This window comes from Cebus imitator, unplaced genomic scaffold (genome assembly GCF_001604975.1).
Source record: "Cebus imitator isolate Cc_AM_T3 unplaced genomic scaffold, Cebus_imitator-1.0 Scaffold36, whole genome shotgun sequence".
NCBI lineage: Eukaryota > Metazoa > Chordata > Mammalia > Primates > Cebidae > Cebus > Cebus imitator.
This window is the reverse complement of record NW_016107351.1, coordinates 1573401-1589533: the sequence shown is the minus strand read 5'-3', so window position 1 is coordinate 1589533 and position 16133 is coordinate 1573401. Positions and strand designations below refer to the sequence as shown.

Below are 16133 nucleotides of genomic sequence, written 5' to 3'. Positions count from 1 at the left end.
ACTCAGGAGGCTGAGGCAGGAGAATTGCCTGAACCCAGGAGGCGGAGGTTGCGGTGAGCCGAGATCGCGCCATTGCACTCCAGCCTGGGTAACGAGCGAAACTCCGTCTCCAAAAAAAAAAAAGAGATCCCCCTGCCTCAACCTCCCAAAATTCTGGGATTACAGGCAAGAGCTGCTATGCCCAGCCTTTTGTGATCTTTGTAAATCTCTTTAGTTCCCACTCTTTAGCTGCTGGGCCCTGCTCTTCCTGCTTTGGAGCCGGTCCTTCAGCAGGGAGCCAGTGTTATATGGTTGGGGTCTCTGCCAACAGCTGGTTCCCACCCTGTCTTGCAGGTGGCCTTGGGAGGGATGGGTAGCAGCCCAGGTCCAACCCACTCCTTACTGGAGTGTCTCGCAGACTGAGGGGACTCTGGCCTTCCAGGCCCTGCCTACCCCAGAGCTTCCATCGCCTCTGATTCTTAGTAATTGGGAGCCGACGGATGCAACTTATCTTCGTTCACACTGAGTGAGACACGCCGCTGTGGGCACAGCCAAGTCTGCTGGACTGAGTCAGGCATGAGCCTGGATGGCCCCGGACAAGGAGGCCAGTCCAACCCTTTCGCTGGGAAATTTCCGTTACACTCAGGCCACCTCCCCCACTTCCTAACTGTTGAGTCTTTGGCTCGGGGCCTTTTAAGCCCAGCGTGATCCCTCTGAGGCCCTGCGGTGCATTTGTGCCATCTCCATGCACCCTGCTGAGCCCCAGCCCAGGCTTGCTGCAGGCAGCGCTGCCCCCCACCCTCCTGGTGGCCTCCCGGGAACCTCCACCCGCTTCCCCATTAGGCGTGGCTGTTTCCACCCCCAGTGTCCACCCGGCCCCTTTCTCGATCCCACCTGAGGCACCCAGCCAAACCAAAGTCCAGGGGACACTTCTGGTCAGAGCCACTGCCTCTGGCCAGCTGCTCACTCCCCAGCCCAGATCTTCCGCTGATGACCTCTGGGGTCAGCGGCCAGCCCAGAGTCTACAGAACATCCTCCTCCAATTGGCCAATCTAGACAGATATGGAGCCCGCCTGCCTACCATGGGTTACGGCCCAATAAACCCACGGCCAAGCTGAAAGTCCTAAGTGCGTGTCTTGCGCCTCTGACACAGCTAGGGCATCACTGGACGCACTGAGGCAGAGCTAGATGCATTCTGGTCCTTGATGGGGTCCAGGGACCATGAGTTGTCTTTCCAGTGCCCCTCACCCTTTGCCCTGGTCACCTAAGCTGGAACGGCACGTTCTTCATCCCTGTGGCCCAGTCCTAAAGCAACCTTGGGGACTTAAATTGCACTCTGCCCAGCAGGTGCACCTGGGCCAGAAACACACCAGCACCTCCTGTTCTTTGCAGGCAAGTGGAATCCAAGCAGGGGCCCAGATGCAGGCCGGCATCTCCTGGGAACTGGAGCCCCAGGACCCATCCCGGGGCCCCACTTCCTGGGTGGTTGCCTGGGGCATCTGGTCAGAGCTGACCAGGTGCTCCCGTGCGTCTGTGTGTGGGAAGGCAGAGGCAAGTCCTTTCTAACCGCCTTTTGCCCCTAGTTTTCATTCAGTCTGGTCCCAAGCTGGTTTTCCTTTTTTTTTTTTTTTTCTTTGAGACGGAGTCTTGCTCTGTCGCCCAGGCTGGAGTGCTATGGCGCGATCTCAGCTCACTGCAACCTCCGCCTCCTGGGTTCAAGCGATTCTCCTGCCTCAGCCTCCGAGTAGCTGCGATTAGAGGGTTGAGCCAACCGCGCCGGCTCCCCAAGCCGGTTTTCTGTTCTCTTGCAGCTGGGCAGGGGTTGCAGACGCAGGGCCCACGCGGCGCAAACATGGCCCCCGCGCGGGGACTCTGGATCCAGCGCCTGCGCAGCGGGGTGGCCACGGGGTGCAGGTTCAGGGCAGCGGCCGGGCCTCCTGGGGATTGGCACGGCGCCCGCCGCGGTCCAGTGAGCCTGGGGCCGGTCCCCGGGCGGTGGCCCTCGGCGCCGCGCTCAGGCCTGGGGAGGGAGAGACACCAGAGTCCCGGGTAAGGGGGGCGGCCTTGGAGCACCCGCGCGTCCCCCAGTCGGGCCCACCGCGCTCGGCGCCCCTGCGCGGCCGCTTTAAGGTACCGGGCCCACCTCCGGCGCCGGGGGCGTGGCCTAGCGGTCCCGCCCCCGGGGCGCGCGCGCGCATTGGCTGTGCGGGGTGTGGGCGCGCGGGCGGCGCTTTGAACCGGGCGCGGGGCGCTGCGGGCCGGTCCGAGTCGGGGTCGTGCCCGGGTCGGGCTGCAGTCGGGCTGGAGTTGGGCTCCTCTGGGCCATGGCGGCCGAGGCGCGCGTGTCGCGCTGGTACTTCGGGGGACTTGCCTCCTGCGGGGCCGCCTGCTGCACGCACCCGCTGGACCTGCTCAAGGTGAGGCCGGGGCGCGGGGGGCGCGGGGGGCGCGGGGCGCGTGGGGCGCGGGGCGCACGGGACTCTGGCGCCGCAGAGGCGCCTGCAACCGCAGCAGTCCGGCCCACGCGCACGGGGATCGCTGCGCCCGGGGGCTCCGCCGGGAGAGCGCGAGGCGGCGTCCGACGCGCTGGTGACCGAGCCAGGGTGGCGGATCCCGGGTGGCCCTCGGCTGGTGGCCGCGGAGCTCGAGGCCTTAGGGGCGCAGCCGCGCTCCCCGGGTTCCCAGCCGGCTTCCCAGTTCTCGGCAGGTGGCATTCCAGCCCCAGCTCTGCACTTTAATACCTGGTGACCTTGGGCGAGTCACTTGGCTTCTCTGAGCCAGCCACCCCCATACATTCAAGGACACGGCTTCCTCCTGGTTGAAAGTTATGGTGGGGAGTTCTGTGAGGTGCACAGGTGTTGGCACCTGGAGACTGTGCTGGCACACCCAGGGCGTGGGCCAAGCCGCCATCCCCCCAGGGGTGCTTAGCATGCTTCCGGACGTGGTCCTGGGCAAGTGGGGTGACCCGGTGCCCCTCATTTCGGCCGCGTCCTACAGAGAGCCGGGCGGGGACTGGAGGTGATGTTAGGACCAGCACACCCCCGGGAGACCCTGCACGCGTGTGGTCCTGGCCCTATGAGATTAGGTATTTCTCAGCACGAGAAGCAGCCACCGTTTTTCCTTAAAAAAAAAAAAAAAGCTTATGGGGCAAAAGAAGACACAGCTGGCCTTGTTTCCCAGGGACAGCCAAGGGGCATTGTTTTCTGACCCTGCCTTGCCACAGAGAACAAAGAAGAAAGGGCCTGAGGCTTTGCACAGTCTGCCCAGTGGGCCGTGCCCTGTGCACCCGGCTGTGGTCGCTGGGCAGCTGCCTGTCTCGGGGACTTTTATTTTAGCAGGCTGCCCAGGGGACCTGTATTTCGGCAGCCTTTGAGTGGATTGGCTTTACTAATGAGTAAAAATGCTGGCCACTGCGTGAAGGCCAAGTGAGCAGATGTGGGCGTTTGGGGGCACCTGAGACCTAGATTGTCCTGGGAGAGGCCTGCACAGCTCCCAGGCCACAGGCAGCCAGGGCCAGGGAGATGCGGTCACAGGACAGGAAGGCGCTGGCATGGCCAGGAGGAGCCCCTTCTTGGCATCTGGCTCTTCCTTTCCTCCTGGGTGCCACATAGGTGCCGCCCCAGGGCCTCTCCTACAGGCCCCCTGGGTGTCAAAGGCTGCCCCCGCCTGCCTGACCACTGTCCAAGGCCCCTCTGGGCGTCACTGCCCCTTGGCCCCACCCCACCAGGTGTTCTTTGGCTGCAGAACACTGCAAGGGGAGGCAGGGAAGGCTTTCCGGTGGAGGCGGGACTGCCCTCTGGCCTGTGAGGGCGGGAGAAGCTGCTGCTGACAGCAGATGGGGCTGTGGGCAGGGCGCGTCCCTGAGGACTGCTCGCCAGGGCTCTCTGCCTGGCCGTTAAAAAAATCGTAAAGCTTCTTGATCACTTTGTCCCATGTCCCTACTGTCGGTTCTGGCCTGGACAGGGGCTGCTGCCTGTGTGGGCGCCGGGTCCTCAGGCCCAGCCCCTCCGTTGTGCCAGGTCGCACAATGGGAGGCCCCTCTCTGTCCCCGCCCATCTTTGCCACCCCCTGGGCATGCATGACAGGGGCCATGTGTGTGGAGGTCACACTGAGTGGTGGACGAGCTTCTTTGGGGTCAATGCTGGGGGTGGGACCCAGGAGCTGGGATCCTGGGCCAGGTGCTGGCCTTCCTGTCTGGCCCTGGCCCACCCCTCTTCTGCCTGGAGCTCTCAGCTGGCCAGGCTGGGAGGCAGAGGTTTTGTGAGTGGTGGAGGCCAGGGAACGGGGAGGTTGTGGAGCTGACAGTCCCTGCGTGCCTGCCCACAGCTTCTAGGTGCTTTGTGGAGGAGGCCACTGTGCCCTGTGCCAGCCAAACTGTCCCTCGCCCGCTGCTGAACTCCTGCCGCCTTTCAAGGCCTTCTCTGGCCACCTCCTCAGTCTCCTACGATCCTGCAGGCTCCCTCGCCATTTCTGAGCCCCCGGAAATGTCTGTCTCTCTTGAGATGTGGTGTGGTGGGTAAAAAGTAGGGCTCTAGAGTCTCCTCGCTGGCCCAAATCCTGATGGCACCAGCGGGTGTGTGACCTCTCCGTGCCTCAGTTTCTTCATCTGCAGAAGGAGAATGGCAAGCCCCTGTGGCCAGTGCAGCAAGGACTCAGGTGGTGCGTGGGGCATGCGTGGGGCACTCGGGGCTCGCGGGCTCTCTCAGCTCAGTGTCCACTGCTGTGGTTGCTGCTGGAAAGCAATGGTGTGAGCTGGTTCCAGGCACGGGTGTGGAGTCCCCGGGCAGGGCCTGTGGGAGGCCTTTTCACTGCCCCCCTGCCTCAGTTTCCCCCCTCCAGATGGACCCGGCACTGATCCCTCAGGGTCACTGTGGGGTCTGAGAGCACTCACTCCTGCAGGTGCATCTGCAGACGCAGCAGGAGGTGAAGCTGCGCATGACGGGCATGGCGCTGCGGGTGGTGCGTGGCGACGGCGTCCTGGCGCTCTACAACGGCCTGAGTGCCTCGCTGTGCCGACAGGTGCGTGGAGGGTGCCAGCCTCGGGCTTCCACATCCCCTCAGGGCTCCCAGACTGGGGCCCAGTCCCACAGTGGGCATCAGAGCTACGTCCATCCCCTTTCCAAGACTTTCTGCAAGGACAGACCCACAGGGCCCAGAGAGCTGGTGACCCGGGGGGTGGACCTTCCACAGACATCAGCCCAGTTCTCAGGGCTGGGCCTGAGACTGCCACTTGCCATTGGGGAAACTGAGGCCCAGTGAGGGAGAGAGCAGGGTGCAGCTCTAGATTTGTGAACTGGCTCAGCCGCATGCTGACCCGTTGGGCTGAGGGGGTCCCTGGCTGGGCCACGGTGGTGAGGCTGCGGGGTGTGGGGCGTGCCTGCCCCTCCAAGCCGGGCCCTTCTCCCCAGATGACCTACTCCCTGACTCGGTTTGCCATCTACGAGACTGTGCGGGACCGGGTGGCCAAGGGCTGCCAGGGGCCCCTTCCCTTCCACCAGAAGGTGCTGCTGGGCTCCATCAGCGGTGAGCTGCTGGGCGGGCAGGGTGAGGGGTGGCTGGGGGCTGTGGTCACCGAGTGTCATCACTGGCTGTCTCTGGGGTTTGTGTCACTGCAGGTTTGGCTGGAGGCTTCGTGGGGACTCCTGCGGACTTGGTCAACGTCAGGTTGGTGTCCCCCTACCCCACCTGCAAGGCCAGGGGCTTTTTTGTCCTCAGACAGACCAGGGCGTGCCGGGGTCACTGGCAGGGTGGGGTCAGCCTGGAACAAGCCACTCGGACCCTGGTGTCCTGGGCATAGGAGGGCAGGTGTCCGAGCCCTGGCGCACCCCATCCTGGCGGCCCTGCTGACCAGCGTGAGCTTCCCGGGTGCCCGTGGGGCTCTGCCAGGGCTGCCCATGCCCCGAGGCCCGCCTGCCTCTCCCGCTGCCTGCTTCTGTTTCAGGATGCAAAACGACATGAAGCTGCCCCAGGCCCAGCGGCGCAAGTGAGTCACGGGCAGCCCTGCCTTCTCAGGGTGGTTGGGGTGCAGGAGGCTCATGCTGGAGTGGACCCCCAGCCGCCCTGCCATGACCTAGTGAGGACTCCAGCGGGCCTCGGCGCCTGTGTGGTCCACGGAGGGGTCCTGACAGCTGTTCTGGACTTGGGGGTGTCACTCTGCCCCGTAGGACCTGTGGGTTCTTCCTGTAGGGAGAGGCTTGTTGGACTGGGGGCTGGGCCTGTTTGTACCCCAGGGGGGTGAATGCAGAGGTGGAGGCCCCAGGTGTGGAGAGACCACACTTGACAGAAACGCCCGAAGGAGGTATTTGCTCCCTGCCCAGCACAGGGCAGCTGTGCCCTCCTGCCTCGGCCTGGGGTCTGCCCCAACTGCAGCATGAGCTGTTTTCCCCGCCCCTTCCGAGGACCCCTGGGGAAGAGTTTCTGGCTTCTGGCTGTGCACGCAGACTGTCCCCCCAGGATCTCGGGAGGCTGGCAAGCAGCAGCCTGCATGCTAAGAGCAGTGCCCAGCCGGGGACTCTGCTGGAGAAGATGGACCCTCCCCACGAGGGCAGGCGGTGCTGGCGGGGTGGCTGTGGGATGGCAGGACCAGCCTCAAATGTTCCCACGGAGGGATCCTCGGGCCCATGAGGCTTCTGCTTCCTCGAGAACCGCCCGGCCTGCAATGGGGCCCAGGAGGCCCCAGGTGGTCAGGCGGAGCCTCATGTGGCCATTCCGTGTCCCTGGCAGCTATGCCCACGCACTGGATGGCTTGTACCGTGTGGCTCGTGAAGGTGAGGGCCAGGCGCTGTGCGCAGGTGGGGGCGGGGCTGGGCACCAGGGGATTTGGACAGGGCACCTGGCCTCACCCCTGGCCTCACGCCTTCCTCGTGCAGAGGGTCTGAGGAGGCTGTTCTCGGGTGCGACCATGGCATCCAGCCGAGGGGCCTTAGTCACCATGGGACAGGTAGGTCTCATGTGTAGGGTGAGCATGGGCAGCACCTGCAGCCTCCGACCTCCATTTTCAGAGGGGTCATAGAATAAGGCAGTGGGCGCCGATACCCTCCTGGGGAGTCACCAGCTGTGCCCTTAGTAGGGTGGGCTCTGGGGCATGGGAGGGTCAGGGCCGCAGCCACGAAGGGCCTCGGCAGGTCCCTGTCTGGGCCTCATGGACTTGGCCATCGTCAGGTGGTGTTGCTTGGGGCCCTGCATGCTTTCCCTGAGCTGGGGACCGCCCCACAGCCCTGACCGTCCCTGTGTCCCTGCAGCTCTCCTGCTATGACCAGGCCAAGCAGCTGGTCCTCAGCACCGGGTACCTGGCCGACAACATCTTCACTCACTTTGTCGCCAGCTTCATTGCGGTAAGTAAGTGGCAGGAATGGCTGGGGTGGGCGTCCCTGGGCCAGCCTTGGGAGCTGAGGGCACCCGGGCTAGGGTGAAGGCTGTGGGAGGTGGGGGGCCTCGGGCATCTGGCAGTGCCTCCTGGGGCTCACAAGTGGGCGCTGGGGCTTTGGGAGCTTGTGGGTCGGCCTGGTGCCCTTACCAGCATGTTACTGGCCTGCCCGGGAATCGGGTCAAGGGGCTCTTTCGGGACTGGCCTGTGGGTGGGATTCAGCGATGGTGCCAAGGGTACCCGATGGGCCACTGGTGATGAGCCCCCTCCCCAGGGTGGATGTGCCACATTCCTGTGTCAGCCCCTGGACGTGCTGAAGACCCGCCTGATGAACGCCAAGGGGGAGTATCAGGTGCGTGGGGTCCCACCTGTGCCCTCGGGCTGCCCAGCCCAGCAAGTTCCCTCACCTCTTCGAGGCGTGGACACTTGCCCTGGGGACCTGGGGAAGGATGCCTCCACCATGGCCTCCCTTCCAGCTGCCCATCTCTGCACAGCCCTTGGCCTTGGGAGAGGGATCATGGCTTTGAGTACCTTTGCCTTGTTTTTGTTTTAAATAACCTGTCTTGGTCTGGTGCAGTCCCCGTGCCTGTAACCCCAGCACTTTGGGAGCCTGAGGCAGGCAGGTCTCGAGTCCAGGAGTTCAAGACCAGCCTCGGCAATGTACTGACCAGAAGTCAAAAATTACGTTTGGTGGCGTGCTCCTGTAATCCCAGCCTCTTGGCTGGCTGAGGGTTCAGGTACACAGGCGGCTGAGATAGGAGAATCCCGTGGGCCCAGGAGGTCCAGGCCACTGTGAGCTGAGATTGTACCCCTGCATTCTAGCCTGGGTGACAGAGTGTTTTTTAAACAAAAGTTTTTTTTGTTTTTTTTTTTTTTTTTTTGAGACAGAGTCTCGTTCTGTTGCCCAGGCTGAAGTGGTGGGGCAGTCTCAGCTCACTGCAACCCCTCCCTCCCGGGTTCAAGTGATTCTCATGCCTCAGCCACCCAAGAAGCTGGAATTACAAAAATTAGCCGAGCGTGGTGGCACACGCCTGTATTTTTAGAGGCAGGATTTCGCCACGTTGGCCTGGCTGGTCTCGAACCCTTGGTCTGAAGTGATCCGCCCACCTCAGCCTCCCAAAGGGCTGGGATTACAGGCGTGAGCCCCCGTGCAGCCAGAGCATTTCCTGAGCAGATAAACAGGTGGTGCTGCTCACGGCAGCTGGTGCCACATAAGTGCTCCGGCCTCCTGCCTCGGGCTCCCGCCAGCTCCATGGCGCGTCCAGGTTTGCAGGGCCCGAGCCCGTTTCGCGCTCTCCTCCCTGACCCTGCCGTGCAGCATCCGTGGTTCTCACGGTTCTGTTCACACGGCCCCCTCTACCCCCGGGCCCTGGTTTTCCCGTATCAGCAGGCAGGGCAGCCCCTGACCTGGCCAGGGCCCGCAGGCCTGTGGTCACCCGACACCAGCCAGCAGCCGCAGCTCACACCCACCCCACACCCCGTGTTCAGAGGGCACAGGCCGGGTGCCTGGGAGGGGATTTTCCTGGCGTTTTGGGTGAGAAGCAGCCTTGTTTATTGTTTCACTGCATTTTCTGCAGGGCGTTTTCCACTGTGCTGTGGAGACAGCGAAACTCGGGCCCCTGGCCTTTTACAAGGTGCGGTGGGGGTGGGGTGGGGTGGGGGTGGGGTGGGGGTAGGGTGGGGGTGGGGTCGGGGTGGGGGTGGGGGTGGCTCGGGCAGCGGGAACGGGTCCCTCCGGGCTCTGCGCCTCTCATTCCCCGTCCCCTTCCAGGGCCTTGTCCCCGCTGGCATCCGCCTCGTGCCCCACACCGTGCTCACCTTTGTGTCTCCTTCCAGGGCCTTGTCCCCGCTGGCATCCGCCTCGTGCCCCACACCGTGCTCACCTTTGTGTTTCTGGAACAGCTTCGCAAAAACTTTGGCATCAAAGTTCCATCCTGACCGGCCGTGGGAATGGCTGGGCCACCAGGCCAGCAGAGCTAGACCCTTCCAAAGAGTCCCCAAGTGTCAGCACCAATCCCAGTGCCTGCTCCTGGGGCCACGGCCTCCCTGCAGCCCCTGCTGTGTCCCCCCACCCCAAGCTTGCTGGCTCCTCCTGGCCCCGTCCCCTCCCTGCTCGGGCTCCCAGGCTCCCCAGGCTTGGCGCTGGGTGGCCTTGCCCCTCTCCCGCTGGCAGCCCCTCAGGGCAATGGAGGCCACCAGAGGCTGGTTTCCTCCCCGCTCCTGGGCTGGGGGAGGGGTGTTATTCCTGCCTCCTGCCCTGAGGCCCAAAGCAGCATCTTCCAGGACGGTCCATGGAGGACTTGGTGGTGGGGTGTGGCGCGCCCTGGTGGTCGCTCCCCGAAGTGCAAGCCACGCACTGTGAATCCGCTGAGAGGGGCCAGACCTTCCAGCTGCAACTCCAGGACCCCTCTGCTGGGTCCCACCCACGAACAAACAACGCAGACCACGAGCAAGTGCCTGGAGGGAGGGGTCCAGAGTGGTTCTGGAGCCATCGCCAGAGAGGGTCGAGGGCCACCAAGGTCCACCCCCATCCGCCCCGCAGTGGCTTTAACAGTTTTGCCAAAGCCTCTCGCTCCCCAGCAGGCGGGTGCCTGCATCCCTCGGGCCCTACGCCCCCCGCTTGGCTCCCTGGGGGAATGGCCCAGCCGGGCTGCGGTCCCTCAGGGCCTTCTCCTGGACGTGGAGTCCAGCGGGGTGGCTGCGGCCTCCTCTGCCCTCCTGGTCGCTGGGCTCCACCCGCCTGGGAAGGGCACCTGCTCTGTGGGGGCTGCAATCAATAAATGCGGCGAGCTGCTGCGTCTGTTCCTGCCTGCACCGCCCGCCCGCTGGCTGCCTTGCTGTCCAGTGCAGCGGGATCCCTGCACCCCCTAAGGAGGGCAGAACCAAGGCCCTTCAGGGAGGAGCCAGGGGCCTGGCTGTGCATGTGGAGGCCTTTGGGTGGGGGAATTGGGGAAGTAGGGGGAAGGGAATGAGACAGTGGGGCTGGGCTTCAGGGATCTCAGACAGTGTAGAGCTCTGGACCCCATGGGGCTACCCCACCAACACTAAGCAAACACTAATTTTTTTTTTTTTTTTTTTTTTTGGAGACAGGATCTGGCCCTGTCATCCAGGCTGGAATGCAGGGATGAAGTCTTGGCTCACTGACCTGGGCCTCCTGGACTCAAGCCAGTCTCCTACCTCAGCCTCCCAAGTAGCTGGTGCTATGGGTGTGTACCACCACACCTGGCTAATTTTTCTGTGTTTTTGTAGAGCGGGGGTCTCACTCTGCTACCCAGGCTTGTTTGAAACTCCTGAACTCAAGGGATCTGCCCACCTTGGCCTCCCCCCACTTTTTTTAAGTCAAGGTCTTACCGTGTGGCTCTGGCGGGATTGCAGTGGCGCAAACAGCCTGTAGTCCCGGCTGCTTCGAAGGCTGACGTGGGAGCGCCTAAGCCTTCCGGTTCAGGCTGCAGTGAGCTATGATCACACCACTGTGCTTCAGCCTGGGTGACAGAACAAGACCCCATTTCAAAAACAGAAAACGTAATGGCAGGCTGGGTGTGGTTGCTCATGCATATAATCCCAGCACTGTGGGAGGCTGAGGCAAGGTCTCTTGAGCCCAGGAATTCGAGACCAGCCTAGACAATATGGTGAGACCCCCATCTGTACAGAAAGTTTAAAAATTACCTGGGCACACCTGTAGTCTCAGCTACGTGGGAGGCTGAGGTGGGAGGATTACTTGAGCCCAGAAGATCGAGGCCACAGGCAGCCGTCACTGTGCCATCGCAGTCCAGCCTGGGCTACAGAGCAAGACCCTGTCTCAGGAAAAAAAAAAAAAAAAAATCTTTGATATACTCAAATACACATTCAGTGCTCAAACTTCTGAAGGTGAATGCACTGCCGGGTGCATTTTGTGAAGAGTTGGTTTTGTTTGGACAGAGACCAGCAGGATCTCTGAGGTTTGTACATGGTACCCAGAGCCCAGATTGGAAATTCACAACCAGGGAGGGAGTGGGTAGGTTCTGGGGAAGACTGCTGCTTCTTAAGAAATCAGATGGTCCCAGCTACTCAGGAGGCTGAGGCAGGAGAATTGCCTGGACCCAGGAGGCCGAGGTTGCGGTGAGCTGAGATCGTGCCATTGCACTCCAGCCTGCGGAACAAGAGCGAAACTCCGTCTCAAAAAAAAAAAAAAAGAAAAAAAGAAATCAGATGGTTCAGAAAGGCCACTCTGGCCAGCAAATCCCAAAAACTGCCAACGCGGGGGCCACATTCTCAGAGCTGCTTTGATTGGAGCACTGGAGGATCAGCTGTCATGCCAGGGCACTGGGGCCACCCTGGAGGCTGGCATCACTCCCAGCCTCACCCTGCAGTCAGCCCCACTGGGACAGTACCAGTCAGGGGATGAAAGCGCCCAGTCTGGCTTGGCAGAGCAGGCCTGGCAGTGGGCTGCAGGGCAGGGGCAGAGGGCAGGGTGGGAGAGGAGGCCACTAGGCAGGGCTGCCCACCTACCCACCACAGGGCACAGCCCCTTGGAGGGAGGGTAAGTCAGAGGGGGTGTCAGTCCTGGGGTTTCACAGCCCTTACCCCGCAGGCCCTGCAGGCCACCTGGTCCCAAGGCAAGAAGCCAGTCAGTTTCACGCTTGGGCCCCAGGAATGATCTGGAGCCTGTTGAGTCAGCATTTTATCAGTCACCTGCATGCATTTTTTTTTTTCCTTTTGCATGAAGTCTCGCTCTGTCACCCAGGCTGGAGTGCAGTGGCAGTCTCAGCTCCCTGCAGCCTCCACTTTCTGGGTTCAAGCAATTTTCATGCCTCAGCCTCCTGAGTAGCTGGGACCACAGGTGCACGCCACCAAACCTGGCTAAATTTTGTATTTGTAGTAGAAACGAGGCTTCACCATGTTGGCCAGGCTGGTCTGAAACTCCTGACCTCAAATGATCCCCTTGCTTTGGCCTCCCAAAAGTGCTAGAATTACAGGTGTGAGCCACCGCACTGGGCTTCCATGCATTTTTTGTTTAAGTACATGGATTTTGTAATTTACAAAAAGTTACACAATAATCACTTAGTGTCGAGAAATTTCAACAAGGATGCCAAGACAATTCATTGGGGAAAGACTGTTGGCTGGGCACGGTGGCTCACAGCTGTAATCCCAGCACCTGGGGAGGCCAAGGCTAGTGGATCATGAGGTCAGGAGATCCAGACCATCCTGGCTAACATGATGAAACCCTGTCTCTACTAAAAATACAAAAAAATTGGCCAGGTGTCAGATGGCATGTGCCTATAGTCCCAGCTATGTGAGAGGCTGAGGCATGAGAATCGCTTGAACCTGGGAGGCAGAGGTTGTAGTGAGTTCAGATGGCGCCACTGCACTTCAGCCTGACAACGGAGTGAGACTCCATCTCAAAACAAAAGAAAAATGAAAAGTCTATTAGCCAGGCATGGTGGCTCATGCCTGTAATCCTAGCACTTTGGGAGGCTGAGGCAGGTGGATCACCTGAAGTCAGGAGTTCAAGACCAGTCTGGCCAAAATGGTAAAACACCATCTCTACTAAAAATACAAATATTAGGCTGGGCGCAGTGGCTCATGCCTGTAATCCCAGCACCTTGGAAGGCCGAGGCGGGTGGATCATGAGGTCAGGAGTTTGAGACCAGCCTGACCAACATGGTGAAACACCATTTCTACTAAAAATATAAAAATTAAGCCGGGCGCGGTGGCTCACACCTCTAATCCCAGCATTTTGGGAAGCCGAGGCGGGTGGATCATGAGGTCAAGAGATCGAGACCATCTGGTCAACATGGTGAAACCCCGTCTCTACTAAAAAAAAATACAAAAATTAGCTGGGCATGGTGGCGTGCGCCTGTAGTCCCAGCTACTCAGGAGGCTGACGCAGGAGAATTGCTTGAACCCAGGAGGCGGAGGTTGTGGTGAGCCGAGATCGCGCCATTGCACCCCAGCCTGGGTAACGAGCAAAATTCCGTCTCAAAAAAAAAAAAAAAAAAAATGAGCTGGGCGCGGTGGCTCACGCCTGTAATCCCAGCTACTCAGGAGGCTGAGGCAGGAGAATCGCGTGAACCTGGGAGGTGGAAGTTGCAGTGAGCCAAGATCACACCACCACACTCCAGCCTGGGCGACAGAGTGAGACTCCATCTCAAACACATACATACCCACACGCAGGCACGCCGGGTATGGAGGTGCACCCTGTAATCCCAGCTACTCAGGAGGCTGAGGCAGGAGAATCGCGTGAACCTGGGAGGTGGAAGTTGCAGTGAGCCAAGATCACACCACCACACTCCAGCCTGGGCGACAGAGTGAGACTCCATCTCAAACACATACATACCCACACGCAGGCACGCCGGGTATGGAGGTGCACCCTGTAATCCCAGCTATTCAGGAGGCTGAGGCCGGAGAATTAGTTGAACCCAGGAGGCAGAGGTTGCAGGGAACTGAGATTGCACCACAGCACTCCAGCCGTGGTGGTAAAACTCCATCTCAAAAGAAAGGCTGGGCGCAGTGGCTCATACCTGTAATCCCAGCACTTTGGGAACTGGGCATGGTGGCACATACTTGTAACCTCAGCTATTTAGGAGGCTGAGGCAGGAGCGCATGAACCCAGGAGGCGGAGGTTGCAGTGAGCTAAGATCACACAATTGCACTCCAGCCTGGTGACAGAGGGAGAGTCCATCTCAAAAATTAAAGTAAATAAATAAGAACAGTGCTTGGACCCCCAGTCTGTAGCAACCAATCCAGGAAGCCAAATGGCAGTTCCTGCAGCCGTTGGCCCAGACCTGGTTAATAAGTGCCCTAAGTTTTTCCCTTCCTCTTTCTCTTCCCCTTCTCTTCAATGTCCCTTCCCTTGCTTCCCTTCCCTTCCGTTTCCTTTCCCTTCTGTTCCCTTTCCCTTTCCTTCCCTTCCGTTTCCCTCATTTCCCTTCCCTTTCATTTCCCTTCTCTTCCATTTCCTTTCCATTCCCTTTCAGTTCCTTTCCCTTCCCTTCCCATTTCCCTTCCCTTCCCCTTCCCTTCATTTCCCTTCCTTCCCCTTCCATTTCCCTTCCCCTTCCATTTCCCTTCCCTTCCCATTTCCCTTCCCTTCATTTCCCTTCCTTCCCCTTCCATTTCCCTTCCCCTTCCATTTCCCTTCCCTTCCCCCATTTCCCTTCCCTTCATTTCCCTTCCTTCCCCTTCCATTTCCCTTCTCTTCCTTTCCGTTTTCCTTTGTTTCCCGTTTCAGTATTTTGCATGGGCACTGTTCTTTCACACATACCCGCCCTAAAACTAAGAAGAAAACAGGCAAATATTCATGACCTCAGATTTGGCAAAGGATTCTTGGATTTGACTCCAAAAGCAAGAACAACAAAATAAAAAACAGACAAATTGTGATTCTGTGAGGCCAGATGCAGTGGCTCCCACCTATAATCCCAGCATTTTGGGGGGATGAGGCAGATGGATTACCTAAGGTCAGGAGTTCAAGACCAGCCTGGCCAACATAGTGAAACTCTGTCTCTACTAAAAATACAAAAATGTTAGGTGTGGCGGAGCACACCTATAGTCCCAGCTACTTGGGAGGCTGAGGCAGGAGAATCGCTTGAACACGGGAGGCAAAGGTTGCAGTGAACCAAGATTGCACCACTGCACTTCAGCCTGGGCAACAAGAGCAAAACTCTGTCTGAAAAAAACAAAACAAAAACAAAAAAAAACAGCTCTGCTTCAAAGGACACTATGACACTCCCAGGAAAGTGGGAGACAGCACACATAACAGGAAGAAATGTCTGTAAATCATATCAGATAAGGGACTGCAATCTACAATATGTAAGAAGACTCTTACAACAAGAAAGAATTTTCTTAATGGCACAAGATGGCCAATAAACACATGAAAAACCACTCAACATTATCAGTTATTAAGGAAATGCAAATCAGAACCACCATGAGATGCCACACCATCCACTAGGCTGGCTAAAATCAAAAGGACAGGGCTGGGCGGAGGGGCTCACACCTGACATGCCAGCACTTTAGGAGGCTCAGGCAGGAGGATCACCTGAGGTCAGGAGTTCAAGACCAGCCTGATCAACATGGAGAAACCCCATCTCTACTAAAAATACAAAATTAGCCGGGTGTGGTGGCGCATACCATAATCCCAGCTACTCAGGAGGCTAAGGCAGGAGAATCGCTTGAACCCGGGAGGTGGAGGTTGCAGTGAGCTGAAATCGCACAACTGCACTCCAACCTGGGTGACAGAGCAAGACTCTGTATCAAAAAAATAAAAGAAAAAGATATCAAATGGATGGAAATTGACAAATGGTGAGGATGTGGAGAAATCAGAACCGTCAAGCGCTGCTGGGAATGGAAGGTGGTGGGGCCGCTGTGGAAGAGTCTGGCAGTTCTTCAAAGTGTTAAATGGAGTGACCATCAGACCCAGTAATTCCATGCCTCTATACATACCCAAGAGGAAAGAAAACGTGTATTTATAGAAACCTGTACACAAATGGAGATGAGCATGGTGGTGTGTCCCAACCACCCAGGAGACTGAAGTGGGAGGATTGCTTGAGCCAGCCTGCACACGTTAGTGAGACTCCATCACTCCATCTCTACAAAAGTTGGTGGTTTCAGCCGGGCGCAGTGGCTCACGCCTGTAATCCCAGCACTTTGGGAGGCCGAGGCGGGTGGATCACGAGGTCAAGAGATCGAGACCATCCTGGTCAACATGGTGAAACCCCGTCTCTACTAAAACTACAAAAAATTAGCTGGGCATGGTGGCACGTGCCTGTAATCCCAGCTACTCAGGAGGCTGAGGCAGGAGAATTGCCTGAAC

General features: G+C 59.2%; 1 protein-coding gene and 1 long non-coding RNA gene across 2 annotated transcripts; one reads left to right on the top strand and one right to left on the bottom strand.

The window, feature by feature from the left end:
- Positions 1 to 2303: 2303 nt before the first annotated feature.
- SLC25A10 (solute carrier family 25 member 10) lies at positions 2304 to 9397 on the top strand. The gene is made up of 11 exons (XM_017524855.2): positions 2304 to 2396; positions 4879 to 4998; positions 5388 to 5502; positions 5595 to 5643; positions 5921 to 5962; positions 6703 to 6746; positions 6849 to 6919; positions 7221 to 7313; positions 7620 to 7697; positions 8923 to 8979; positions 9182 to 9397. The coding sequence occupies exons 1-11, from the start codon at positions 2304 to 2306 to the stop codon at positions 9281 to 9283; spliced, it is 864 nt and encodes a 287-aa protein (XP_017380344.1). The 3' UTR covers positions 9284 to 9397.
- On the bottom strand, positions 9378 to 15549 carry LOC119470583. The gene is made up of 3 exons (XR_005199499.1): positions 15538 to 15549; positions 11022 to 11028; positions 9378 to 9457 (listed from the first exon to the last, which is right to left on the bottom strand). It is a non-coding gene; the product is annotated as an uncharacterized LOC119470583 (long non-coding RNA).
- Positions 15550 to 16133: the final 584 nt, after the last annotated feature.

Bases quoted from the DNA above. Each gene is read 5' to 3' on its own strand.
- SLC25A10 (XM_017524855.2), top strand. From the start codon at position 2,304: ATGGCGGCCGAGGCGCGCGTGTCGCGCTGGTACTTCGGGGGACTTGCC. The intron at 6,920-7,220 runs GTAGGTCTCATG...GTGTCCCTGCAG, and splicing joins CCTTAGTCACCATGGGACAG to CTCTCCTGCTATGACCAGGC. The intron at 7,314-7,619 runs GTAAGTAAGTGG...CCCCCTCCCCAG, and splicing joins TTGTCGCCAGCTTCATTGCG to GGTGGATGTGCCACATTCCT.